At 40.2% G+C, this 27706-nt stretch overlaps 1 protein-coding gene across 1 annotated transcript in view; it reads left to right on the top strand.

The window, feature by feature from the left end:
- UNKL (unk like zinc finger) overlaps positions 1–27706 on the top strand; it is a 133574-nt gene that overhangs the window by 1361 nt on the left and 104507 nt on the right. The window contains exons 2-4 of the mRNA XM_065411636.1: positions 920–1129; positions 14134–14310; positions 21398–21531. Coding sequence (XP_065267708.1) covers positions 920–1129; positions 14134–14310; positions 21398–21531 — 521 coding nt within the window. The remainder of the gene's footprint in view (positions 1–919; positions 1130–14133; positions 14311–21397; positions 21532–27706) is intronic.

The raw sequence follows: 27706 nt of genomic DNA, 5'->3' as shown, positions 1-27706 counted from the left end.
TGACTGTAGTATTTTATATAAATTAGGGCTGTTGATTAATCGCAGTTAACTCACACGATTAACTAAAAAAATTAATTGCGATAAAAAAAATTAATTGTGATTAATCACACTGTTAAACAATAGAATACCAATTGAAATTTATTAAATATTTTGGATGTTTTCCCACATTTTTATATAGTATTCTGTGTTGTAATTGAAATCAAAGTGTATATTATTCTTGATTACAAATATTTGCACTGTGAAAGATAAACAAAAGAAATAGTATCTTTCAATTCATCTCATACAAGTACTGTAGTTCAATCTCTGTGTTGTGAAAGTGCAACTTACAAATGAAGACATTTTTTGTTACATAACTGCACTCAAAAACAAAACAATGTAAAACTTCAGAGCCTACAAGTCCACTCAGTCCTACTTCTTGTTCAGCCAATTGTTAAGACAAACAAGTTTGTTTACATTTACAGGCGTTAATGCTGCCCTCTTCTTATTTACAATGTAAACAGAAAGTGAGAACAGGCATTTATTTGCATGGCACTTTTATAGCCGGCATTGCAAGGTATTTAAATAAATGGTATTCTATTATTTTTTAACAGTGTGATTAATCGCGATTAATTTTTTTAACCGTGCAATTAATTTTTTTAACCGCTTGACAGCCCTAATATAAACATTATTATTTAAGTTGTGCAACATAGTATACAGGAATTACATTGTGAACTTCAATAGTAATGCATTTTTAATTAAAAATTGTCACATTTAATTTCTAGCTAAACAGTAAAATGTATGTAGAGAATATAATTTTACACAGGATAAAATTGTACACTCTCTCATGGGCTGTACGTTTTGAATTATCAAGTGCCTTGTTAATGCTGTAATAAATATGCCTCCAATAAGATGAACTTGTAACACAGTTTAATTTTTTTAGGTATCTAAAGGACTTTAGGACAGAGCAGTGCCCCCTATTCTTGCAGCACAAGTGTACCCAGCACAGACCATTTACCTGTTTTCATTGGCATTTCCTAAATCAGCGTCGTCGTAGACCCATTCGAAGGCGTGATGGGACTTTTAACTACAGTCCAGATGTGTATTGTACAAAATATGATGAAACCACAGGAATCTGTCCAGATGGAGATGAGTAAGTTCCCCCCCCCACCCCCCCAGTCAATTTGGCATTTTCAATATTATCAGTGACTTTATGTACAGAGATGTACTTTTTGGTTAGAGAATCATTGATATCTGGTAAAACTTCCTGGAGTTAGTTTTGAGAGATTTCCTCTAACTTTAAGTGATTTATCAGATTTTTGGTGAGTATAGAATTATAGGTTTAGAAGGGGCTGCACAGCCACTGCAAAGCCCTTGCCAAGGTGTGGGATTCGTTGTTTCTAAATCATCCAAGACAGAGGACTATCCAGCCTCCTTTTGAAAGCCTCCAGTGAAGGAACTTCCACAACATCCCTAGGCAATCTGTTTCATTGTCCTACTGTTCTTACAGGTAGGAAGTTTTTTTCCCCAAGATTTAATCTAAATCTGCTATGCTGTAGTTTGAACCGATTGCCCCCCGTCCTGCCCTCCATGGTGCAAGAGAACAACTTTTCTCCATTTTTTTTTATGGCATCCTTTTAAGTATTTGAAGACTGCTATCATGTCCCCCTTAATCTCCTCTTTTTCAAACTAAACGTACCCAGTTCCTTCAGCCTTTGCTCATATAGCTTGCATTCCATCCCTTTGATCATCTTTGTCACTCGCCTCTGGATCCTTTCCAGTTTCTCTACATTCTTTCTATACATTGGTGACCAAAACTGGACACAGTACTTCAGCTAAGGCCTAACCAGCACTGAGTAGGGCGGTATCATCTGCCATGACTTGCGTGCTATGCCTTTGTTAATGCAACCTAACATTGTATTTGCTTTTTTTGCAACAGCATTGCATTGCTGACTCATGTTGAGGTTGTGATCCACCACAACTCCCAGATCCTTCTCAGCAGTGTTGCTGCCAAGCTAGTTATTCCCCATTCTGTATTTGTGCATTAGATTTTTCTTCCCTAAGTGTAGCACCTTACATTTGTCTTTGCTGAATTTCATTTTGTTGTCTATAGCCCAGTTCTCCAATTTATCAAGAATCCTCTGAATTTTAGCTCTATCCTTCAAAGTGTTGGCAACCCTCCCCTTCCAGCTTTGTGTCATCTTCAGATTTGATCAGTATGTTCTCTATTCCTACATCTGGGTCATTAATAAAGATGTTCAACAACACCGGACCCAGAACAGATCTCTGTGGAACTCCACTTGAGATCTCCTGCCAATCGGACATAATTCCATTAATAGTTACTCTTTGTTTGTGAAGTATCAGAGGGGTAGCCGTGTTAGTCTGAAACTGTAAAAAGCAACAGAGGGTCCTGTGGCACCTTTAAGACCAACAGAAGTATTGGTAGCATAAGCTTTCGTGGGTAAGAACCTCACTTCTTCAGATGCATCCTATGGCCTCCTGTCATCCCCTCCTGCCATCTCCTCATCTGAAGAAGTGAGGTTCTTACCCACGAAAGCTTATGCTCCCAATATGTCTGTTAGCCTTAAAGGTGACACAGGACCCTCTGTTGCTTCTTTGTTTGTGGTTGTTTAACCATTTATGTATCCACTTAATGGTAGTTCCACCAAGCCTGTATTTCTGTAGCTTACTTATGAGACTGTCATGTGGGACTGTCAGAAGTTTTGCTGAAGTCCAGGTATATTATGTCCACTGCATTCCCCCTATCCACCAAACCAGTTACCTTGTCAAGAAGGAAGTTAAGCTGGTTTGGCATGATTTGTTCTTAGTAAATCCATGCTGGCTGCTACTGATTACCCCTTCATCCTCCAGGTATTTGCAAATTGAATGTTTTATCCATTGATCTGGTAGCTTCCCAGGTATCAAAGTCAGGCTGACTGGTCTATAGTTCCCCGGCTCCTCCTTTCCCCCCTTTTTTAAAGAGGGGCACTACGTTAGCCCTTCTCCTGTCTTCCAGGACCTCTCCTGTCATCCATGAGTTAGCAAATATTATTGCTATTGCCAGTGGCACTGAGATTTCTTCAGCTAATTCTTTCAGTACCTTGGGGTGAATAGCATCAGGCCCCACTGATTTGAATTCATTCAGATTAGTCAGAAGATCTCTGACGTGTTCTTTATTTATCCCGATCTTCATCCCTTTCCCTTTATTGTCTGTAGTAACTTGGCTAGTTAGCCGGTCACATGTTGTTTTTTGTGAGAAGACTGAATCAAAGTAGGCATTGAGCAGCTCTGCCTTCCTATCATCTTCCATTACCAGCTCACCTTCTCCACTGAGCAGTGAACCCACACTTGATCTTTCTTTTTTGTCTGACATATTTGAAGAACCCCTTTTTGTTGTCTCTAACATTCCTTGCCAGCTGTAATTCTTTGCCTTGGCTTTCCTGATTTTGTCCCTAAACGCTCATGCTATTCGCATATCTTCTTCCTTGGTGACGTTCCCCTCCTATTTCCTGCATGTTTCCCTTTTGGTTTTTAGATAGCTAAATAGCTCCTTCTGCAGTCACATTGGCCTCCTGTGGCTCTTCTTATCTTCCGTCTGCATTGGAATAGTTTGATGTTGAGCCTCTAGTATTACATCTTTTAGGAACTGTCAGCCCCCTTCAACTCCTTTTCTACCTAATTAGTCTTTGCATGGGACCTTGCATACTATTTCTCTGAGTTGGTTGAAATCTGCCTTTCTGAAGTCCATTGTCCTTGTTTTGCTGTTCTCATGTCCTCCTTTTCATAGGATCTTGAATTCGATCAGATCATGATCACTTCCTCCCAAGTTCCTGACCACGTTCACGTTCGCAACTAATTCATCTGTGTTGGTCAAAACCAGATTCAAAATGGATGACTCCTACTTGTTTCCTCAGTCCCCTACATATGCTAAGAATTTGCAGGACATATTATGTTTTCCTGTAATAGTCTTCCAACAGATATCAGGGAAGTTAAAATCCCCCATTAATAGTAGCTCATCTGTGTTAGCTAATCTTGTTACCGCTTGTAGAATGACTCACCCACTTCCTATTCCTCATTTGGTGGTCTATAATAGACCCCCCATCCTAACATCGCTACTGTTCTTTTATAATTATGCTCTTTTATAAATATGTACTGTTTAGGGCCACCTAGTGCAGACTTCTGCAGTTGTGCAGTGTCCCTGCTTGGGGTATAGGAATCAGTGCTAGCAAATCCTAATGAAGGATTAGGACCTAAAGACTGTATTTGTGTAATGATTATTTTAAAGCACATCTGATATGTAAGAAGTTGCTTTTCTGTTAACGTTTAGTTCAATTACTTTTTGGCTGTAGTTAGCCATAAAATTTATCTACTGTAAATATTATAGGTGTGTTTTCAATGCAGCAGGTAATATCTTTCCCTCCTGTGTTGCAAAGTTTAGGAATATGAATTGGTTTTGAGATGTAAAATGTATAAGGAACATGCTTATAATTATTAAACTTTCTGATAGAAATAACAGGAATATTAGTTCTGAATGGTGATGGCTTTTTTCTGGGATCTAATTCTAGGTAAAATCATGTCTGTGGAGATTTGTGTATCGAAGTTTCTAAATTATATATACATTAATTAATAAGTTTTAATTTTGTAAAGTTTGGTTGTCTGTTTACAGTGTTTGGTGTGATGATTTTTGCCAATAATATGTTCACACTATTTTAGATTTTTAACTATTTGGTCATTTCAGTGTGTGCTTTTTCTCCTTTTTAACTGGTTCTTGATTTTCCTTTGCCTAAAAGTAAGTTTTATATTCTGTTGAAGGGCTGTATCAATCAGTCCATAATAAAAACTTCATTTACTTATCTAATGAATTGTTAGTCGTCACTTATATCTATTAAAATGTACTATTACATGCATTACACTAATGCCAAGAGGTTCCAATCAAGATTATGGCCCCATTGTGCTGGGTGCTATACAGACCCATATTGCAGTCTAAGTGGTTGATCCTGCAAATTAATGTGCATTTAAATTACTCACATACTTGTGTTTTCGGGATTAGCCCTATATTAAGGCAAGATGTAATAGATGAATGCAGAGGATGGGCAAAGGAGAACAAGAGTAATAATGACTGGAACATGTAGTTATATATACCACATATGCAACAATTAGCAGGTCTTGAATCAAAATAAACTAAAAAAATAAACTGGAAATGGCAGTTGACTTTCAATGGGATTTGTGTGCCTAACTTCAATGGCCTCTTCAGAAAATTCCAGCCAATATCAGTAACTCCTGCTGTCTGTCCACCTGCCAAGATATTATCACTGAGTGGTTTACTATAAGTGTCATGGTAGAAATGGATCTTGAGGAGGGTTTTGAAGGACTGTATAGTGGCTTTTTCGATCTGTTTAGGGAGAATGTTTCATGTGTGAAGGACAGTATAAAAAATATGAAGGTTTTTGGGAGAAATGGACAACTAGTGTATATTGAAAATAAGGTCAAAATATCCGCTGTCATTGATGTAATTTGTAAGATCCTACATGGTTTGTGTTTCATTTTATATTATATTTATGAAAATATACTACTCACTTTTTTTTTTTTTAAAGTTTTGATTTAATGGTTGTTTATGTGTAGAGCATAATCTCTGACTTGATTTAAAAAAAAAACCCAGCTTTTGATATTGGTTAGCTGCTGTGTCCCTTTTTGATATGCAGTGATCTAATTTAATGATATATGAAGTAGTCTAAGTAGTGCTTGGATAGTTTCAGTAAACATTAGAAAAAGTTTTCTCACAGTTTAAAAAAAAAAAAGAACAATCAGGATGTAACATTGCTTAGCTTAAGCAAACCTTGTAATTGTATATCTTTTAATCCATGTCCTTCACTTCCTGGTGACAGTTTTATTTTCACTGATCAGGTTCGTCAGATAGTTAGATCCTGTTGTGTGTGTGTGTGTGTGTGTGTGTGTGTGTGTGTGTGTGTGTGTGTGTGTGTATGAGTAGTCTTAAAATTAGGTGCATGTTTACAATCAGATTTAAGTGTTTAAAGATTTAAGAGCATCATTGACTTTACTGGGGCTCCACAAGAGTCCATCTGCAATATCTGATTACAGGACTGCGTCCTAAGGGCATTTAAAATTGTAGGATGAGCACTTTAATTGTCAGCTCTTTGGGCCAGGGTCACAAATCCTATATATAGGCTCTGCATGTTGGATTGTAAACAATTTGGGGCATGGTCATATGTTCTGTGTGTTTCCTGTGAAATACCTACATCATTTATGATGTTATTAAATACAAATTTAGGTAATTACTGCAAGAGATTTTGAATAACTTCTTTAATAATAGCAGCTTAGAGTAGAAGTTGTTAATTGGGGCTATTGGAAGATCCATGAGAAGCAAAATAACTTTTGCATATCTAAATGATTAATGATTATACGCAATATAAATTGTAATATAATAGGTGGCATACATTTTTTACATATTTATATGCGTTGTAATCATGTTGTGATTGCTGTCACAGCTGTAATTGCCATGGGATGTTGTGAAGCCAAAAAGTATATCTGGCTTCAAAAAAGATTTTTATAAGTTCATGGAGGATAGGTCCATCAATGACTATTAGCCCAGGTGTCCAGGGATGCAACCCCATGTTCTGGGTTTCCCTAAACTTCCAACTGCCATAAGATGGGACTGGATGACAGAGGATGGATCACTCAAAATTGCCCTGTTCTACTCATTCCCTCTGAAGCATCTGGCACTGGCTACTGTGAGAGACAGGATATTGGGCTAGTTGGACCATTGAAATGGTATGGCCGTTTGTCATAGGTTTCACCCCCACTCTGAACTTTAGGGTACAGATGTGGGGACCTGCATGAGAACCCCTAAACTTAATTACCAGCTTAGATTAGTATGCTGCCACCACCAAAGCATTTATGAGTCATTTGGAAACTCTGTCTTCCCCCCAAAATATCTCCCTCCCAAGTACTATAACCCTTCCCTGGGTAGCCTTGAGAGACTTCTCCACCAATTTCCTGGTGAACACCGATCCAAACCCTTGGATCTTAAAACAAGGAGAAATTAATCATCCCCCCCTTTCCTGGCAGGATTTGAGTTTAATTTCCCCTTCCCCCACCAATTCCTGGTGAGTCCAGATCCAACCCCCCTTGGAACTTAAAACAAGGAAAAATCAATCCGGTTCTTAAAAGAAGACTTTTAATTAAAGAAAGAAAGGTGAAAGGAAAACCTCTGGGAGATTAGCATGCAAGCTATTCTCACAAACAACAGATTCAAAACACAGAGGAGACCCCCTGGGCAAAACCTTAAAGTTACACAAAAGAAAAACCCAATTTAAATCTCCCTCTTATGCAAAAAGACAAGTCACAAAAGAAAATAAACATAATCTAATTTATTCCTTCTCTAATATTCACTACCCTGATAGGAGGCTGATTCCTGGATCTTTTCTCTCCGGCACAAAACTTAATGAACTGACTGAACAAAGGACTCTTCCCTCCTTCCTCTTGAAAAATCTTGTCCCCCATTGCTTCCTCTGGTCAGGTGTCAGCTAGGCTAGGTGAACTTCTTAACCCTTTACAGGTAAAAGAGGCATTAACCCTTAACTGTCTGTTTATGACACCGTTCTTATGTTATAAGGTTGAATTTTCTGATTTTTTTTAAGTTTAATATTTCAACAGTGTCTAATGTAAAATTTTGCATTTAATTTTCTCCTTTTTTAAAATAGAGAAACCAAGTTGATTGTACATCAAAATGAATGTAATAAGGACCTCAGTATTAAGGGAGACGGGAGAGATTCCAGAAGACTGGAAAAGGGCAAATATAGTGCCCATCTATAAAAAGGGAAATAAAAACAACCCAGGAAACTACAGACCAGTTAGTTTAACTTCTGTGCCAGGGAAGATAATGGAGCAAGTAATTAAGGAAATCATCTGCAAACACTTGGAAGGTGGTAAGGTGATAGGGAACAGCCAGCATGGATTTGTAAAGAACAAATCATGTCAAACCAATCTGATAGCTTTCTTCGATAGGATAACGAGTCTTGTGGATAAGGGAGAAGCTGTGGATGTGGTATACCTAGACTTTAGTAAGGCATTTGATACGGTCTCGCATGATATTCTTATCGACAAACTAGGCAAATACAATTTAGATGGGGCTACTATAAGGTGGGTGCATAACTGGCTGGATAACCGTACTCAGAGAGTTGTTATTAATGGTTCCCAATCCTGCTGGAAAGGCATAACGAGTGGGGTTCCGCAGGGGTCTGTTTTGGGACCGGCTCTGTTCAATATCTTCATTAACGACTTAGATATTGGCATAGAAAGTACGCTTATTAAGTTTGTGGATGATACCAAACTGGGAGGGATTGCAACTGCTTTGGAGGACAGGGTCATAATTCAAAATGATCTGGACAAATTGGAGAAATGGTCTGAGTTAAACAGGATGAAGTTTAACAAAGACAAATGCAAAGTGCTCCACTTAGGAAGAAAAAATCAGTTTCACACATACAGAATGGGAAGAGACTGTCTAGGAAGGAGTACGGCAGAAAGGGATCTAGGGGTTATAGTGGACCACAAGCTAAATATGAGTCAACAGTGTGATGCTGTTGCAAAAAAAGCAAACATGATTCTGGGATGTATTAACAGGTGTGTTGTGAGCAAGACACGAGAAGTCATTCTTCCGCTCTACTCTGCTCTGGTTAGGCCTCAGCTGGAGTATTGTGTCCAGTTCTGGGCACCTCATTTCAAGAAAGATGTGGAGAAATTGGAAAGGGTCCAGAGTAGAGCAACAAGAACGATTAAAGGTCTTGAGAACATGACCTATGAAGGAAGGCTGAAAGAATTGGGTTTGTTTAGTTTGGAAAAGAGAAGACTGAGAGGGGACATGATAGCAGTTTTCAGGTATCTAAAAGGGTGTCATGAGGAGGAGGGAGAAAACTTGTTCACCTTAGCCTCTGAGGATAGAACAAGAAGCAATGGGCTTAAACTGCAGCAAGGGAGGTCTAGGTTGGACATTAGGAAAAAGTTCCTAACTGTCAGGGTGGTCAAACACTGGAATAAATTGCCTAGGGAGGTTGTGGAATCTCCATCGCTGGAGATATTTAAGAGTAGGTTAGATAAATGTCTATCAGGGATGGTCTAGACAGTATTTGGTCCTGCCATGCGGGCAGGGGACTGGACTCGATGACCTCTCGAGGTCCCTTCCAGTCCTAGAATCTATGAATCTATGAATTTCAATGCAATATTGAAATGTGCATGTATTTGTAATTTACACAGTTAAGTCAACACTTTTTTTCAAATGTAGATGCCTAACTTTAGACACCTAAATTCTATATTTAGGCATGGTATGAATTTAGGTGCCTAGTTTTCGGCATCGTCTGTGGAAAATACTTTTTAATAAAATACTTCTGTTCTTTCAATGACCACTAGAAGATTTAAAGAGGTTTTTTTATATCTGTATTGTATGTAATCAAGCAAACGCACATTTAAATGTCGAATACAATAACTGACAGATTTTTTTATGTAGAGCTGCAGCTGTATCCATATTTATATCAGAAACTTTTCACTTTTTAATAGACTTAGTGGAAAGGCAGATGATAGTTCACATGACACTCGCTAGGTGCCTACTGTTCTTTCTAAATCCGATTTCTTAAGACGTATTAAAGTTGCAGCCTGATCAAAGTCTAACATGTTTTGAGTTATCAGAGTGCAAAAATAATCAGTAGAACAATTTAAGCATACACAAACGCATTTTAATTTGCAACAAACTGCCATGTTATTGACTGCTTGAGAAATTATGTGAAAATATTTAAGAATAGTAGTGCATGTGAAATGGGCAATTTTGAATCTTCCCATTTAGTACAGCATTAACATCTCTGTGAACATGTATATAGAACAATAGTATTCTTGACTGCAGAGCTCAACTGAAGCACCATCTCATTGCTTTAGACTTCTTCCTAAAATATGAACTATTTTGTAACATGTTTAAATTGATATTTGCTTTGAGCAATTGTAAAGTCTTCTTGAAGCAGAAGGCTAGTAATGCTGTAGTTACAGTTGAAGATGAATACTTTATAAGCTGTTGTCTTAAAACACTTTTTTTTTTAAAGTTTAAATTGCCGTTTAGACTGGAATTTCTTTTACTTTCAGCTCAGAGGAAAAATTCTTTTTGAAATGTTTATGATATTGTGTCAGTTATTACAATATGAAAACTTAGAGGTGACACATTCCTTTCTGTAGCAGTTAGTGTGCTAAGCGTTAGTGGTCATGTCTGTGTTTCACAGTATGTGTACTAAACTGTATGAAAAGTGTGATGTCTAAATTGCCTTGTGTATGATCAGAATGCTGAAAACAATTGCTTTTAAGTTTAAAAAAAACCTGTCAACTCCAGTAAAACTTATGATACAGAGTACAGTGGTTTCATTACTTCATTATTATTAAAAGTTAGCATTTAGTATAACTTCATATTTTTTCAGCTTGGTTCATAATGTAGAAATGTTGTATATAAAGCAGCTTTGATTAACAAACACACTTTTTTATCAGCTTGTTTTTTCTGAGGAGCATTCACCCTGAACAGTCTCATAATAACTGTTGTCATTGCAATGTAAGCAGGCAAACATTTTTATTAGTGTTGTCTAACACTAATTCTTACCTGCTATATTTATCAGATTGCAACCTTATAGTTAGGTGATGGTTTAATATCTGCCATATAAAATAAAATACAGGTCTTGTTTAAAGCTATGTCATATTGGCTTATGTTTAAGCAAAACATTACACTTTTCTAATGAAGTAGAGATTTTTGTACATAGTTCAGGAAACTTGGAATGGAAGATCAGCAGCAATTGTAGCTCCTTCTTTGTATGTGTAATTTGTTTTTAATGCTCTTGCTTAGCGTATGTAATATTAAGTGAGGATAAGAGCCTACTTCTTACTGACAGCTGTGAACCTACTCCTTTTATCTCAAGTGGTAGACGCATTTGCCTTTGGTGCTGGGTGCCTTGGGTTTGACCCCTGCTGATGACTGTCCGTGGTATCTGTCCATGGTCATTGCATATATATTACCATAGTGTTGCTTATTTATACAACATTGTTATGAGCTGGGTGAAACCTGGTTATGGATTGACTTAAAATCCCATTCAGATTGATAGGTGTGAACTCACCCTTCGATTAACGTAACTGTAAGCTGCCTGTGTATGTGTGTTTGAGAGGAGAGATCACACGAAAACTTAGAACAGAGAGAGAGACAGAGACAAAAAACCCAAGCAGGAGACTAGCATAGTGTGACTCTGGAAAAAGCTAGAGAGAGAGCTTTTGGGTCTGGTGTGGGCAAAAGAGGCTCTGAGGCTGTAAGCTAAGAAACTGCTCCTTTTGTTTTTGGTTCCTTCTGCATTCAGAGACCCAGGATTTCATACATTCCATGTTAAATAAACAAGATTGCTTCAAAGAAAATACCAGACTCCATCAATTTCTGCTTCCAGCTGGAACATCCCCAGAGCCCCAAATTTTGAGTAGCTGCTTGGGTTAAAAAGGGGGAACAATATATGCATGCGTTTATGTTTGCAAGGGATAGTCTGCATTTTTTTTTACTGACACTCTGCTGGAATTGTGCCTATGATACCAGCAACAGCAAGGAAAATTTATGCAGTTTGGCTAGCTTCAGGCTCTTGCTTCTGTTAGGCTGTGTGGGAAGAGCCCTCGGTGGGACCAGCACAGGGAAAAATCTCTTTTGATGGGGGCAGTGGTGTTCTCTGTCTTCCCTATATACTGCAACTCCCACAAAAGTGGAGCACTGTACCTGTGCTACTCATATGCAGAACATTTCCCACAAAACCCAGCAGGATCATTAAAGTGAATCTAAGAAGGATTGCATCCTTTTGCATCATTTGTTTTTCACGGCTGATCCTGGATTTGGGGGCCTGCAGGAGTGCCAGAACCTGTATAGAAGTATGGGGGGGGGCACTCGTGCAGGAACTGTAGCTCTGCCCCCCTGCTCCTCCTCTTCCCCCTGAGGTTCTGCCCCCTATCCAGGCTGGATACCGGAGCTGGGCCATTAGGGTGACCGTATTCCCTCCTTCCCTCCCACGTGGAGCTGGCCTGAGCCGCCGCCGCGCCCCCCCCCCCCCGCACCAGGTGCAGAGCTGACCCGAGCTGCTTCCCTTCCCACCATGGAGCTGACCCGAGCCCCTGCTCCAACCTTCCACAGAGCGGGCCTAAGCTGCCCCCCCCCCTCCTCGCGGGGCTGGCCCGAGCCCCATCACTCACCCCCCTGAACTCAGTTTTGGCAAAATTGGGCAAGTGTCCCCAACCCCCAGGTGTGCTGTCCAGGACAGGTGGAGGGTCCAGTGCTCCCCACAGCAGCCCGGGCTCCCTGGGCAGCTCTTACAACCCAGCTCCGGCTATCGGCCTGGCCAGTGGCAAATGTTCTTTGTGCCCAGGGCCCCAATAAATCTTAATCCGCCTCTGAGCTACAGCAGTATTATGATTGGCATTTAAACATATGAAAAATCAACATCCACTGTCCTTTATTTTCTTAGCGCACGCACAAGCTTAAGATAGCTTGTGCCATCCCGTGATGCTCAGTTAAACTGTTAAGGCAACTATTTTTAATATGCAAAACCACACAAAATTCCAAAAGATGTGCTCATTTCCATGCTCTTAAATTCAGTGAGAGCGGGTTTTGACCCTTGAGGACAAAAAGTAAAACAAAGAGCTGAGTGAAGTTGGAAAATTTGTCCCTTTCACCAGCATTCCCACAGTTTGAGAACTGCTGATCTAGGAAGACAAGGGAAAACAGCACCTTGAACTTCTGTGGAAGGTCCTGACTGACAGAAAGTCAGCCATGGCTGGAAAGAAAATGATTGCTGAGAAAACTACCTAGAGCAAAATCTGTAGCCTGTTAGGTTAAGTCTTAGTTATTAGAAAGCATATTTTAACTTTTGTTTATTTGTAACCCATTCTACCTTCAATTTCTTCTATTTGGTATCACTTAACCTATGTTCTTTTGTTAATAAACTTGTTTTACTTTTGATCTAAACCAGGGTTTCTCAACCTGGAGGTTGTGACCCCCGGGGGGGTGTGTGTCGCAGGATGGGCTGGGGGAGGGGGTGGGCAAATGCAGGGCCGGCATTAGGTGGTGGCAAGCAGGGCAGTTGCCTGGGACCCCACAAAACTAAGTTGCATGCTTCAGCCATGGCGGCGGGTCTGAAGTGTGTAACTTAGCCCAGGTCTACACTGGGGTGGTCGACCTAAGATGCGCAACTTCGCGTAGCTGAAGTCGGCGTATCTTAGGTCGATTTACCTGGCCGTGAAGACGGCGGCGAGTCGACCGCTGCCGCTCCCCTGTCGACCCGCTTCTGCCTCTCGCGAGCTGGAGTTCCGGAGTCGACAGGGAGTGTGTTCGGGGATCGATTTATCCCCGTTTAGACGAGACACGATAAATCGATCCCCGATAGATCGATCACTACCCGCCAATGCGGCGGGTAGTGAAGACCTGCCCTTAGCTTGTGGAGCCCTGGGCAGTTGCCCTGTTTGGCACCCCCTAATGCCTGCCCTTTTAGTTGGTGGGCCACAATTTTTAAGTCCAAAAGGAGTTGCCAGCACAAAAAGGTTGAGAAACATTGATCTAAACCAACTCGGTGCTGTATTTGAATTGAAGTAATTAACTCTAATTAAAGTAATAAGCTGTACTTTTGTCTCTTTAAGGGAGCAACAAATCTTATTTCTCTGAGTGTTCTAGGAAAAGGATGGACACTTCAGAGCAGAAGGTTTTGGGGAAGTTCAGGACTGAGTGTTTGTTGGATGTCACTCTGCACGTAGTAACTAAGGCTGGTGGAGACCAGTGTGGAGCTGTTCCATTGTAGGCACACTACTGGGGTCAGAGCACTGACCCAGGACTGCACAGCGCACACATGCTCAGGGAACTACATGCTTGTCTACTGGCTGCTAGTGTCTGGGCTGTGAACCATTGCAGCAGAGCATTTAAGGCACCCAGAGTTACAGGGCAGGGGGTGAGACAAATTCTCTCTGGTCTGAATTGCATTCCCAAAATGTTACAAGTAAGTTATAAGAAGGAAAGGGACAGCAAAATGTTCGGTTAGGAGTTTAAACACAATCCTCTAAGCACTGCGCAGTGGTGCTCCATAATTGTTTCCTTCTATTATGTAGTTGTCCTTATCTGCATCGAACAACAGGGGATACAGAAAGAAAATATCATCTCAGATATTACAAGACTGGAACATGTATTCATGAAACAGATGCTCGGGGCCACTGTGTGAAGAATGGACTCCACTGTGCCTTTGCTCACGGGCCTCATGACCTTAGACCACCAGTATATGATATAAGGTATCCTTTTATTTTTAACTTTCAGTCCTCATTATCAGGAGACCATTGTCCTATAACATTCCAGTCTGTAGACATTAAACCTTTCTGTCTCCAAATACAATTAACTTTGCAATCAAATGTATAATTAACTTTCTGACATTATTACTGTAAATGTAAAAACTTATATTAATGCAATGTTAAAATTGCAAATGTAAAAACAATGGGAAATTAAAATATTAACATTTTTAGAGCAACAGTAACGTATCCACGTATGAAGGACTCTGCATGTAATGCACTTAAGAGTGCACAAGGCTGAATATTTTACCTTTTTGCCATGATGCTGTGTAGATTTGCTTGTGCTGCTTAAATTCACAAAAATGGTCATTTTGATGCTATCTTTCAGCTCCTCATCTTGTGTTTGTGATATTTTTGCCTCCTTTGTACATGGTTTATTTGGGATTTTTGATTTTTTTGTTGTCCCTTTTCCCCTCCCCCAATAAGTGAGATGTCAGTGGTCTCTGTTGCTGCCTTTTAAAGGTGAGATTAGGTGGCAGCCAAAGGGTGATGCTTTGTGATTCAGGATAACAAGGAGGATGAACATTATTTGTGACTGTGAACCAGCTTTTGAAATACTAGGGGATGAGAGGAAGGGGATGATGCACTGGCTTGGGATAAACAGTGGGATTCTTATAGGAAGTGATGATTGCCAGCCAAGCCTTCTGAGCTCTGTAAGGATGGAGCTCTGCTCCTGCAGGATTTAAGAGCCTTTAATGGCAACCACTACCTTCTGCAATCCATCCCTTGTGTTATTCCTTGTTTCCTGCCTACAGCTTCAGGCTCACTGCTCTGCTGCTGAATTGTTCCCAGAATTATTTCTGTAACATTCAAGCTTATTGAATAATTTCATAGTAATTTAACATGACCTTTAATTCCCACCTTACCACAGAATTCCTTGCATCTCTGCATGATCACATACTGTTTCAATTATCTATCGCATACTATTTTTTCCATAGGATTCCTGCCTCGTTCAGTGTGCAGGATAGATGGCGCTCCATGAGTGAGACAGCAATTCAGTATTTTTTTTACCCTCCTTATTCACCACGTGGTGCTATGCCTTATTTTCTGCATACCAAACCTCATAATGATTACAGTATATTCCATTTCCTTGTGATGTTTTATATTGTGATCATCCCTGTGGTACCTGAGTGTCTCACAGACATTAAAGAATTTACTTCACAAAACCTCTCTAGTGTGTGTAGAGAAGCATTATTATTCTAGTTTTGTGGATGGAGAACTGAAGCACAGTGATATTTAAGCCAAAATTCACGAAAGTGACTGCTAAATGCTTCATTAATTGGATTTCCAACTTGAGATGCCCTACGGTTTGATACTGAGCACCTGCATCTTCCCCCAGCTTTAGCTGGAGTTACGAATGCTCAGCACTTCTGAAACTCAGGCCTTAGGTGTCTCAAATTATGCACCTAGAAAATGGAGAACATACAACTAGTTGTCCACTTTTTGGTTTAAGTGACTCCTAACGTCATATAGTAAATCTGTGGCTAAATTGGTTCACTGTATTAACTACAAGAGCCTCCTTTGTTTTCCTGTAGGCCCCTGCTTTGTTCCTGTCACATCGTCTCTTGTCTTCTGCCGATGAAGTAGAGTTCCTATAGACAATAGTCTCATTAACCACAGTGCTGTCTCATTCATAATCTATCCTGTGCGCTGAATGAGGCAGGAGTCCTCTTGAAAACATACTATGTGATATGTAATTAAATAAAGATGGTCACAATTCATTTGCACAAAGAGGCCAAATAATGCAACCTACCCTGCAAAGAACATAACCTAATATATGCTTGTATTGTGGAGGAGATGAGTGACGGCAGGGGTGAGTTGTGGAGGTCAAGAAATGGGAGGAGATAGGATTACTAGGTTGAATGGAAGGTGTAGAGGACGAAAACAAGGAATCAGTCAGCCTTTGTTGAAGAGGAAGAGGTTTGTGAGCAGGTAATGGAGGAAGGGAGAGGTAAGGGAGAGAGGGTAGAGGTCACATCAAGTTCTTGGGATTTTTTTTATTGAAGATGATGATCCTGGCAGGAGGGGAGAGGATTTTTAGAGGAAGTGAAAAATGGTAAATAGGCAGCTGGTACTGGGAGCGTGGAAATAATTGAGAGTGGAGGAATAATGCTGCTGCTTATTCAGAAAGAAGGGAAAGGTAAATAAAAATGAATTTGTAGTGGAGGAAGTCAGCATAGGCATGGGACTTCAACAATAGACTTCCATGAGTGTAGAAACCGGAGCAGAGGAAGAGTGTGTGTGTGTGTGTGTGTGTGTGTGTGTGTGTGTGTGTGTGTGTGTGTGTGTGTGTAAAAGGGGGGGAACCAGAGGTAGGGGTTGGGAGGGTGAACCTTGCAGTGTGAGAGAGGGGAAAAGGAGTCAAAGGTGGTGGCGAATGCAGGGTGGAGGGAGTTAACAATGATCATATCAGTGGAGGAGAAGGAAAAAGAGGATAGGGAGGAGTGGGCTGAGAACAGAATCCTTAATATTGATGGATTGGAAGTTGTATAAGGACCAGGTGTGAGGGGATAGATGGGAAGTTGATGACAGCTACACGGAAAGGGAGAGGAGAAAAGAGTTGGGTGGAGTGTTGTTCAAAAAGAGGAAGGCGTGTGTGAATGGGGATGAGTTGGAAGTGGGAGGAATGGGAGAGAAGAAGCCTGCCACTCCAGTATGTTTCTTTGCAACTGATTCAGGATGGGGAGTGTGAGAGAGGGAAAGACCGCTGTAAGAGGAGAGCAGCTATAGAGGCAGTGTCACCGAGCAAGATTCAGGTCTCAGGGAAGCCAGGATCAGGAAATGATGGCATCGTGGGAGCTGCTATCTCTTTGGAGCTGGAATGGGCATTTTGGAGGGTGGAGGGAAATGGGGATAATGTGAGGTTTTGAAGAGAAAAAACTATTGCGATGAGGTGATGACTGGGAAGGGTGTAGGGGTAGGAGAGTGGTGATGTGGTTAGGAGCCAGGTTGGGGTTGGAGTAGCTGATGGCAATGAGGGGAAGTCAGGAGAATGTGTGGGATATGGGTTTGTGGGGATGTATAAGGAGTTGGGAGGTTAATGTATGTTGAAAGACTCAGTGGCCAAATTGCTCTTCTGTGGTGGTGAAATTTTCTGCCTCCTCCTCAGTGGGGATAGTGGTAGTGTGGAAGTGCCTAGAAACAGCCATCAGGGCCCCATTTTGCTAGGCTGTAACATGTAACATGAAAGAGAGTCCCTGCCCTAAAGAGTTGACAATCTTAGCATATGAGAAACGGCAACAGGTGGATACAACGACAAATGGGGTAGGGAGAGACAAGGCAGTGTTGAAATGATCATATTTAGAGCAATAAGCAGTTGCCCAGCATGCTAGCTGTCCAGCTGTTGTTGGGTGTTTTGTAGATATCACTTCTGAAAAGATTTTCAGGAGGATAATGTGGTAGCTTTATGGATTTTTATGTGGCGCTTCTCCCATACATAAGATGTGGAATGGGAGAAAGCACCATTGGTGCTTGAGGGCAAATTGTACTAATGAGTGTAAAAGATGGAATAGTTGATAAAATGGAGATGTGTGTGGCAGGGTGGATAAAAATTTGATTTTTTTTTTTTTAAATAAAAAAAATCAGATTTTCTATTTTAAATAAAATACAGGTTTATTTAAAAAAAACTATTTAAAATTAAATTTGAAGTTGACAATTTATGTTAAGGCCTAACTTTATTATAATCTATTAAATCACGTAAATAGAAAAAATATTAAGCAGTATGTACATATTTGCTGCCAAGTTTTAAAGTAAGTCAGACTGCTGAATTGGTGAAAATCACTGGCTAAGCACTTGGAACCAGCGTTTGTTGAAGTGCTAAATCAGCTTTTGACAGCAGTTACCTCTTCTGCAGGTGCAGCGAGAACGTTTTCTTCATTTCAGTTTATTCAGCTAGTTCATTCAAAGTTAAGAAACCAATTGGGAGTTGAAAAAGCAGGAAAGCTTGTTTTTCTCTTCTAATCTCTGAATAAAAACTAGGTGTGAGAGGATGAGATCTATTAGTTCTAAAATCTTGAAGGACATAGTAACCAGAAACAATGAGCTCCATTTACTAACTACATATAATTCTCTTTGTTTAATTAATCAATTAGTTTTAAATACAAAACATACTTTAATACATTTTTGATAATCTTTTCCTCTTATGTATCCAGCACATGTAGGATAGTTTAGTTTAATTTTTTTTAACTGCTGTGATTTTTTTCATTTTGAATTGAATTTGAATTTCCTTCCAAATAGAGCTTGACACGAATCACAAGTGCAAAATTTAATCATTTAGTAAATAAGAAATGCATCATTCTCCATTTTCTAACATAATGAAAAATACAAAAATTAAGAATCTGGAAAAATGTGAATTAAGAACATACGAACAGCCATACTGGGTCAGACCAAAGATCCATCTAGCCCTGTATCCTGTCTTCTGACAGTGGCCAATACCAGGTTCCTCAGAGGGAATGAACAGAACAGGTAATCATCAAGTGATTAAACAATATAATTGCTTAAATGTGTATAGATATATTATATTCTCCTGGTTAGCAAAAAGAAGCATCACATTTGGTGTAAAGGCTATATTTAGTTGCAAATCAACATGTTTTAAATGTCCCCAACCAGTGAGAATCAGCCTTTCTTTAAGAAAATAACTAAGAAGTACCAAAGAAATTTAAACCGATCCGTCCTAGTGAGTGGATGGTAATATATTAGAGTTGATAGACAGGGCATATCTAAGGTGTAAAGAGCCTTTAAAGGTAAAGACAAGAAGCTTGTTTTTGGAATGGAGGACAGGGAGCTAGTAGATAGATGCAAAGAGAAGAATGATGTAATCAGTGCATTAAGAAATGATGATGATCTTCTAGCAGCAGTGTCTTTAATACACCTGCCGGGGACAAGACTGAGTTTATCAAGGCCAGAAACAGGAAGCTGAAATAGTTAAGATGAGAGCAACAAAGAGTCCTGTGGCACCTTATAGACTAACAGATGTATTGGAGCATAAGCTTTCGTGGGTGAATACCCACTTCGTCAGACGCACAAAGTGGGTATTCACCCACGAAAACTTATGCTCCAATACATCTGTTAGTCTATAAGGTGCCACAGGACTCTTAGTCTAGATCTGTAAAAAGCAACAAACACGGCTACCTCTCTGATATTTAAGATGAGAGATGAGTTTCCTCTGTGTGGACTGAGAGGAAAGATCTGATCTTATAGAAGAATCAGCAAGAATTAGAAATGGAGGTGTGGGTCTAAAGAGAGGATAGAATCAAAGATAACACCTAGATCGTAGTGGTAGCCGTGTTAGTCTGTATCAGCAAAAACAACGAGGCGTCCTTGTGGCACCTTAGAGACTAACAAATTTATTTGGGCATAAGCTTTCGTGGGCTAAAACCCACTTCATCAGATGCATGGAGTGAAAAATACAGTAAGCAGTTATATATTACAGAAAATGAAAAAATGGGAGTTGCCTTACCAAGTGTGGGGGGGAGGGTCAGTGCTAACGAGGCCAATTCAATTAAGGTGGAAGTGGCCTATTCTCAACAGTTGACAAGAAGGTGTGAGTATCAGCAGAGGGAAAATTACTTTTTGTAGTGACCCATCCACTGCCAGTCTTTATTCAGGCCTAATTTGATGGTGTCCAGTTTGCAAATTAATTTCCTAGATAAACTTAGCCCTGCCTCAGTGCAGGGGACTGGACTAGATGACCTATTGAGCTCCCTTCCAGTCCTACATTTCTGTGATTTCTGTGATCTATAACAATGATACCTGAAGGAGAAAATAGCTAGTTACTTGTAGCTGGAGTCTCTTAAGATTCACATGGGGAGAACTGAGAATATGTGGGATGACATTTCCTCCTGATATGACCCTGCCTGGGATATTCCATTGCTCTAGAAGAAATTTGTGCTATGCCTTAATGGTAGGAGTTTCTACAGTGGTCTGGGCTTGATGGAATGTGCCTGCACCTTCCATGAGAGTGGAGATGCTTACTAATAATATAAGTAAGCTCCAGTTACAGGTGAGTAACTTTTCTTCCTTCCTTGTTGTTGTGTATACCCTTCAAATCCAGTATGTGAAAACTGTTGTTAAATGCCCTTTTAAATAGGCATTCAGTCACATAACATTTGTATTTACATTTTATGTGCTGCTCCTTCTGGCTTAGTAATTTTTATTGCTCCCCCAGGAATTCCTTCCAAATATATTGTAGAGAACAATAAACATAATTATTTTTGGTGAGGTGCCCAGAAATAAAAATTGTAAATCTGTAAGCACTTTAGAACAGGGCTTTTTTTGTACTTGTACAGTGGGGACCCTGACCATGATTGGGCACCCCTATTTGCTACCAGAGTACAAATAATAATAGGTAGGGTGTCATAGAAATGGTAGAGAAAGGGATTATATTTTTTCCTGTCCAAGATATGATGTGTCGATATAAGGGCCACAAAGCATGTTAGCTTTTAACTGCAATATCCCATCAGAAAGTTGTATCAGCCTTGCCATTTATTATCACTGTAGCTTTCCAAATTTCTGCCATTGAAAATCTTTGTTTTGCCACATTGTATTAGCTTATTTTTGTCTAAAATAATCTCTTATTTATGCTGTATTTGTATTTCTGCCATATTTTTAACCTGTTTAGTTCCTCTTGCATTATTGCTCTCTCTTGGATACATGCAACATTGTCCAATATAATGTCATTTGTATATTTATTTAGTGTGCTGTTGACAGTCCTCTTTATCAGATTAAGATGTTAGATGCAACTGTACCTCACACCAGTTATTATGGCTTTCTGCCTTGTGCCTATCCCTTTGTTAACATATATAATTATCCTTTGTTGTGATGCTTTCTACAGCATCAGTTCATGTAACAATGCCAAGACAAGACAATTTGAGTTTTTCAAATAAGGCTTTGTGAGACTTGGCTTGAAATCCAGGCTCACAAAGTCCGTGGCAAAATTCCTATTAACTTCAATAAAGCCAGGATTTCATCCACAGTTGGGAAGTTTAATGAAGATACACAGTATGGTAAAATTATCTTCTTTTCTCCATTTCAGGGAACTCCAGGCACAGGAAGCCTTACAGAATGGGCAGCTAGGAGGTGGAGAAAACATCCCTGACCTACAGCCAGGAATTCTAGCTAGCCAAGCAATGATTGAAAAAATTCTTAGTGAGGATCCGAGGTGGCTGGGTAATATTCTATATTTTGTCTTCTCATCACTGTTTCTATATCTGTCTAGACCTATTTGGACTTTTATTGGAGAAGTTTCAAAAGTTATGTTGAATAAAGGAGTGATTTTGTGTGTGTGTGTGTATATATACACACAATAATAATATGGATGTTTGAAAAAAAAATCATGCAGTCAAGCCCATTTATATTCAAATTGCATATTGGAAATTCCTGTCTATTGCAAGTGTTTCTTTTGTGCCAACTCTTTTTTCATTCACTCAGTACAAATGTGGCTATTTTGAGGCAATTGATACATGTTTTCCTGATTTAAAGTCAGTAAGAAAACTGTCTTGTGTCAAATGATACTGAAGTCAACTTTTAAAGGACGCTTCTTTTGCTTAACTTGATTAACAAGAACCAGAAAACAAATAAATGTTACCTGTTTTAGGCTTTGAGTGAGTTCTTTAAAATCTAATATTACTGTAAATTTAGTAATTTGACAGATCACTTAAAATAAGCCCAATTGCTCTAGTTTTCTTTAAGCTTTTAGTCTGGTTGTGATTTTCGGTATTGGTGTCATTTATTACATAGCCATGAATTTTTAAAATCAGCAGAACATTAGTGGTTGTACCCAAATGCTACTTTGGAACCGATAGAACACAAACTGCTGCAGTACCTCTGGTCTTCAAGAGTAAAGTGTTTTGTTTCTTTGTTTTAGGTAGATTTGTATTATTTACACTATGAAAGGGGAAGACAATTATACAGGAAAGACAGATGAGGGGAGTAGTGAGTATCTAAAGAATTCTATAAAATTGGGCAAGAAAAAGATTCTGAGTGGAGAGGACCACACAGTTAAATCTATAAGGACTATGAATCCCAAGATATAAGAAAGTAACTATATTAGTAGAGCTTTACTATAAGCCTCTTTATCAAGAAAAGGAAATTGAGCACACTATGTTCAGAGAGATCACAGGCAGAAAAATCTAACAAAATAAGTGGAGAGAGAAGGAGGTCCAGGGATTAGGGTGCTATCATGGGATTTTCTAGACCTGGATTTAGTTCACTGCCCCACCCACAAACTCCCAGAGACCACCTTTGGCAAGTCCCTTAGGCTTTGTCTTCACTACCCGCCGATCCGGCGGGTAGCAGTCGGTTTTTCAGGGATCGACTTACCGCGTCTAGTGAAGACGCGGTAAAATCGATCCCTGATCGCTCTGCCGTCGACTCCGGAAATCCACCTCGGCAGGAGGCGGCAGCGGAGTCGGCGGCAGCGCGGCAGCGGTCGACTTTCCCGCGTCCTCACCGCTAGGTAAGCCGACCTAAAATACGCAACTTCAGCTACGGTATTCACGTAGCTGAAGTTGCGTATCTTAGGTCGGACCCCCGCTGCAGTGTAGACCTAGCCTTAGTCTCTCTGTATCTCCGTTCCCCATCTGTAAAATGAAAATAACAGTAGTCCCCTTAGGGGTGTTGTGATGATAAATACATTGACTGTGAAGTGCTCAGATACTATAGCATTGGGGCCAAATAACTAGTTAGAATGGAATAGACTTGAACTACACCTCTACCTCGATATAACGCTGTCCTCGGGAGCCAAAAAATCTTACCGCGTTATAGGTGAAACTGCGTTATATCGAATGTGCTTTGATCCACCGGAGTGCGCAGCCCCGCCCCCCCGGAGCACCGCTTTACCGCATTATATCCGAATTCGTATTATATTGGGTCGCATTATATAGGGATAGAGGTGTACGTACATATAAACAGATGAAATGGCAAAATGGAACAAGGCTGAGAGAAAAAATTTCTCAGAACTCTGATTGTTTTTGGAACAGATTGTTTCAGAGCACGCAAGAGGAGTGGCTGTTTCCAAATAAATAACACTCAGGAGTTGATTCAAAAAATAACAGTAGCCAAGCTACTAAAGTAATACTAACCACAACATAATTTTCAAGATTTTTGTGGGGAGTAATGTAACAAAAAGTGACTTAATGACGTTAAACTTTGGAAAGGGAGATCTCAATACAATGAGGTGGTTAGTCAAAAAGGCCCTAAAGTCAAACGTAAAGCAAAGTGGCATGGTTGCTACTTAAAACAAAATAATAATAGTCTCAGAAGGCATGCCCATTGGACAAAAGGGGAGCCTGGAAGACAAGGTGTAAAGGTTCGAGAAGCCAAACATAATACTTCAAAATTTGAAAACCTAATCCTAGTGTAATCAATAAATAGGAGTATAAATTACAGCGAGTGATATATAAGAGGAAATTAGAAGGGCTAAAATGGATTTTGAAGAACAAATAGGTAAGTGTGTAGAACAAACAAGGGATTATTTTAAGTATATCAGAAGCAGGAACCTGCAAAATAATTAGCCTCCTGGATCACCAGGAGCTAAAGAGAGCAATTAAGGAAGATAAGGATGTTGCTTAGAGGCTAAATGACTTCTTTGGATCAGTCTTCACTGCAGAGAAATGTGGGGCCTGTACATTTATATGATTAACAAGAATATCCAGAGTTGTTGTTGTTTGTTGCTAACACAGTGTTTCAAAGGGATATTAAACCTCATGCTTCAGGGTTTAAACTAAACTAATCTCTAACTCTTAGAGTTTTGATGAAACCTAATGGGGGCAGATTATCCCACACCCTGTCTGCTGCAGTGGTTCCTTCACCATCCTGTGAAGCATCCAGTGCCGGCCACTATCGGAGAGAGAATACTGGACTAGATTAACAGATTTTAAGGCCAGAAGGTACCATTGATTGTCTAGCCTGATCCCTGAATAATACAGGGCAAAGAACTTCACCTAGTAATTTCTGCATCGAGACTGTAATATCTAGCTGAACTATAGATATCTTTTAGAAAGCTATCTAGTCTTGATTTAAAGTCTTCAAGTGATGGAGAATCTACCACATCCGTTGGTAAATTGTTGCAATGCTTAATTACACTCACTGTTAAAAAATTTGAGCATTATTTCTAGTTTGAATTTGGTTAGCTTCAACTTCCATTAGCTGGATCATGTTTTTCCTTTTTACAGTATATTAAAGAGCTGTCTACTGTCAAAAATGTATATTCATAAATACTAGTTATAAAGTGTAGAAAATTTATAAAGGAAACTGAAAGCTACAGTGGAAAAACCATGGCTAGCAGAGCTAAGAACAGTAAGAACACAAGTATAATATGAACAAAAGGAATCTTAACAGTGATATATGCCCATTTCTAGATGGAAATGGGAGAATTGTTAATAATGTTGCAGATAAGCCTGAAGTGTCTAAATATTTTTGTTGTGTATTTGGAAAGAGCTGAAATGAGGTACTGATACCACATGAGGATGATGAACTACTTTCCACAGCTTCTACTAGGGAAAAACATTTAAAAATCATCAGGTCACGATAACAGGAACAAGGAATGCATGCCATACCTACAGAATGGGGGATTGTATCCTGGAAAGCAGGATTCTAAAAAGGATTTAGGGGTCCTAGTGGACAAACAGTTGAACATGAACTCCCAGTATGATGCTGTGAGTAAAATGGCTAATGTTTGGGTATATAATAAACAGGGACGTAGGAGTAGGGAGGTGATTTTTACCTCTCTGTACAGCATTAATGAGACAGGTATTGGAATACTGTGTCGTGTTCTGGTGTCCACATTCTGAAAAGGTATTGAAAAATTGTAGAAAGTGCAGAGAATAGCCACAAAAATGATTCAGTGATTGGAAAAACGCCTTACAGTGAGAGACTGAAGGAGCTCAGTTTGTTTAGCGTAGCAAAAAGAAGATTAAGAGGTGACCTGACTACAGTGTATAATTTCCTTCAATGGAGAAAATACCAGCTACTAACAGTCTCTTTAAGCTAGAGGAGAAATGTATAACAACAAGGCTGGAAGTTAAAGCCAGACAAATTCAGACTAAAAATTGAGCACAATATTTTAACAGTGAGGGTGATGTAACCATTCAAACAAACTACCAAAAGGGAGTGGTAGATTCTCCATCTCTTGATGTCATCAGATCAAAACCGGATGCTTTTCTGGAAGATATGCTGTAGTTCAACACCAGGGCTCCGTACATGGGTAACTAGTTATAATTCCATGGCCTGTATTGTACAGAGGTCAGGCTAAACGATGGTCCCCTCTGGCCTTAAAAACTGCAAATCTATGAAAAATCTCTTCTCCATGTAGGTATCTCTTATCTTTCTCTTGGATAAACTAAATAGATTGTGTCTTTCATCTTTCACTGTAAAGCAGAATTTTTCAGATCTTGAATTGTTCTCGTAACTCTTTTCTGAGCCCTTCCCCATTGTTCCACATGCTTTTTGAAGCGAGGACACCAGAACTGAATACAGTATTCCAGAAATTGTCTCACCATGGTAACTAAGAGGTTAAGCATGATTGATTAGTATTCCTAATTTGATATTCCCCTCATTATACATTCAAGGACGATGCTTAACCTCTTAGTTACAGCATCACACCGAGAGCTCATGTTTAAGGCTACAATTTAGTCACGGGTATTTTTAGTAAAAGTCACAGACAGGTCACGGGCAATAACCAAAAAGTCATGGCTAGTGACTTGTCCGTGACTTTTACTAGAAATACCCCTAACTAAATCTTAGGTGCTGGGTGCGGGGAGGGGTTCTCCCAGGGCGCCACTGTTGCTTCTGGACCGCTGTTCTGGGGCAGCGCCCGGGCCCAGTTGCCTGGGGCTGCCAGAGTAGCGGCTGGTGCGGTTGGCCCCAGGGCCGCCCCAGCTACTCGGGTGGACCTGGGGTCAGCTGCTGCAGCTGTGGAAATTACGGAGGTCCCGGAAAGTCACGGAATCCGTGGCTTCTGTGACCTCTGTGAAAGACTCGCAGCCTTACTCATGTTCAGTTGGAAATCTACCATGGCCTCTAATTCTTTTTCAGCATCACTGCATTCCAGGATACAGTCCTGCTTCTTGTGTGACCTAAATTTTTTATTCTTAGATGTATGCATTCGGCTGTATTTAATGCATGTTTTTTCAAAGGAGTCTGCATTACTACATGATCCATATAATTCCGTATAACTGACTAGTCCCTACCATCATTTACCATTTCACCAATTGTTGGAATTACTGTTATAGAATTAGTATAAAAGATATCACTATGACATCAGCTCAACCATGAATTCCTTTATTAAATGTAAAGGCCAAATGGTATTTATACAGTTGTTTAAGCAATAAGCAATTCCTACAGCCACACAATAACACACATTCATAAACATTTGATCAGAGTACTTAGGAAAGGAGATAACCCTTTCATACAGCTTGCTGCAGCATGATCAGATGGGATCTGATAAATACTCCTCGCAAGCCTGGTTCTTTTATACAGTGCAACAAATAATTGATGTCATCATCTTATCTGAAAACCAGGTTTTGACCACTTTGGGGCTGGGTAAAATCATGACTGGTGTGGAAAAAGTAAATAAGGAAGTGTTATTTACTCCTTTTCATAACACAAAACTAGGAGTCACCAAATGAAATTAATAGGCAGCAGGTTTAAAACAAACAAAAGGAAGTATTTCTTCACACCACGCACAGTCATCCTGGGGAACTCTTTGCCAGAGAATGTTGTGAAGGCCAACACTCTAACAAGGTTCAAGAAAGAACTAGATAAATTCATGGAAGATAGATCCATCAATGGCTATTAGCCAGGATGGGCAGGGATGGTGTCTCTAGCCTCTGATTGCCAGAAGCTGGGAATGGGCGATGGGATGGATCACTTGATGATTACCTGTTGTGTTCATTCCCTCTGGGGAACCTGGCATTGGCCACTGTTGGAAGACAGGATACTGGGCTAGATGGACCTTTGATCTGACCCAATTAGGCCATTCTTATCATAGGCGTGTGCCGGGTGTGCCCAGGCACACCCTAATACAGGGGTGGGCAAATGGCTCCACTCTCCCGGCGTGGCAAGCCGTGGGGTCTGCGCTCCCAGGCCGGAGCGCCCGGCCGAGCGCAGCAAGCCGCCGGCCCCTCCCCCGCCTTCCCCCCTCCTCTGGAGCCATGCCACTGCGCACGCAGCGCTCTGGGTCCCGGGGCTGCGTGCTCCCGCGGGGCAGTGTTTGGCTCTGCGGGGAGGCTAGGAGCCTCATCTCATGGTAAGGGGTCTGGGGTCAGGGGGGTTGGATAAGGGGTGGGGGCAGTCAGGGAACAGGGTGGGTTGGATAGGGGGTGGGATCCCGGGCGGGGTGGTT

The sequence above is a fragment of the Emys orbicularis genome, chromosome 10, assembly GCF_028017835.1.
Source record: "Emys orbicularis isolate rEmyOrb1 chromosome 10, rEmyOrb1.hap1, whole genome shotgun sequence".
NCBI classification, from domain to species: domain Eukaryota; kingdom Metazoa; phylum Chordata; order Testudines; family Emydidae; genus Emys; species Emys orbicularis.
Note: the sequence above shows the minus strand (reverse complement) of the source record. Positions and strands in the feature narration are given on the sequence as shown.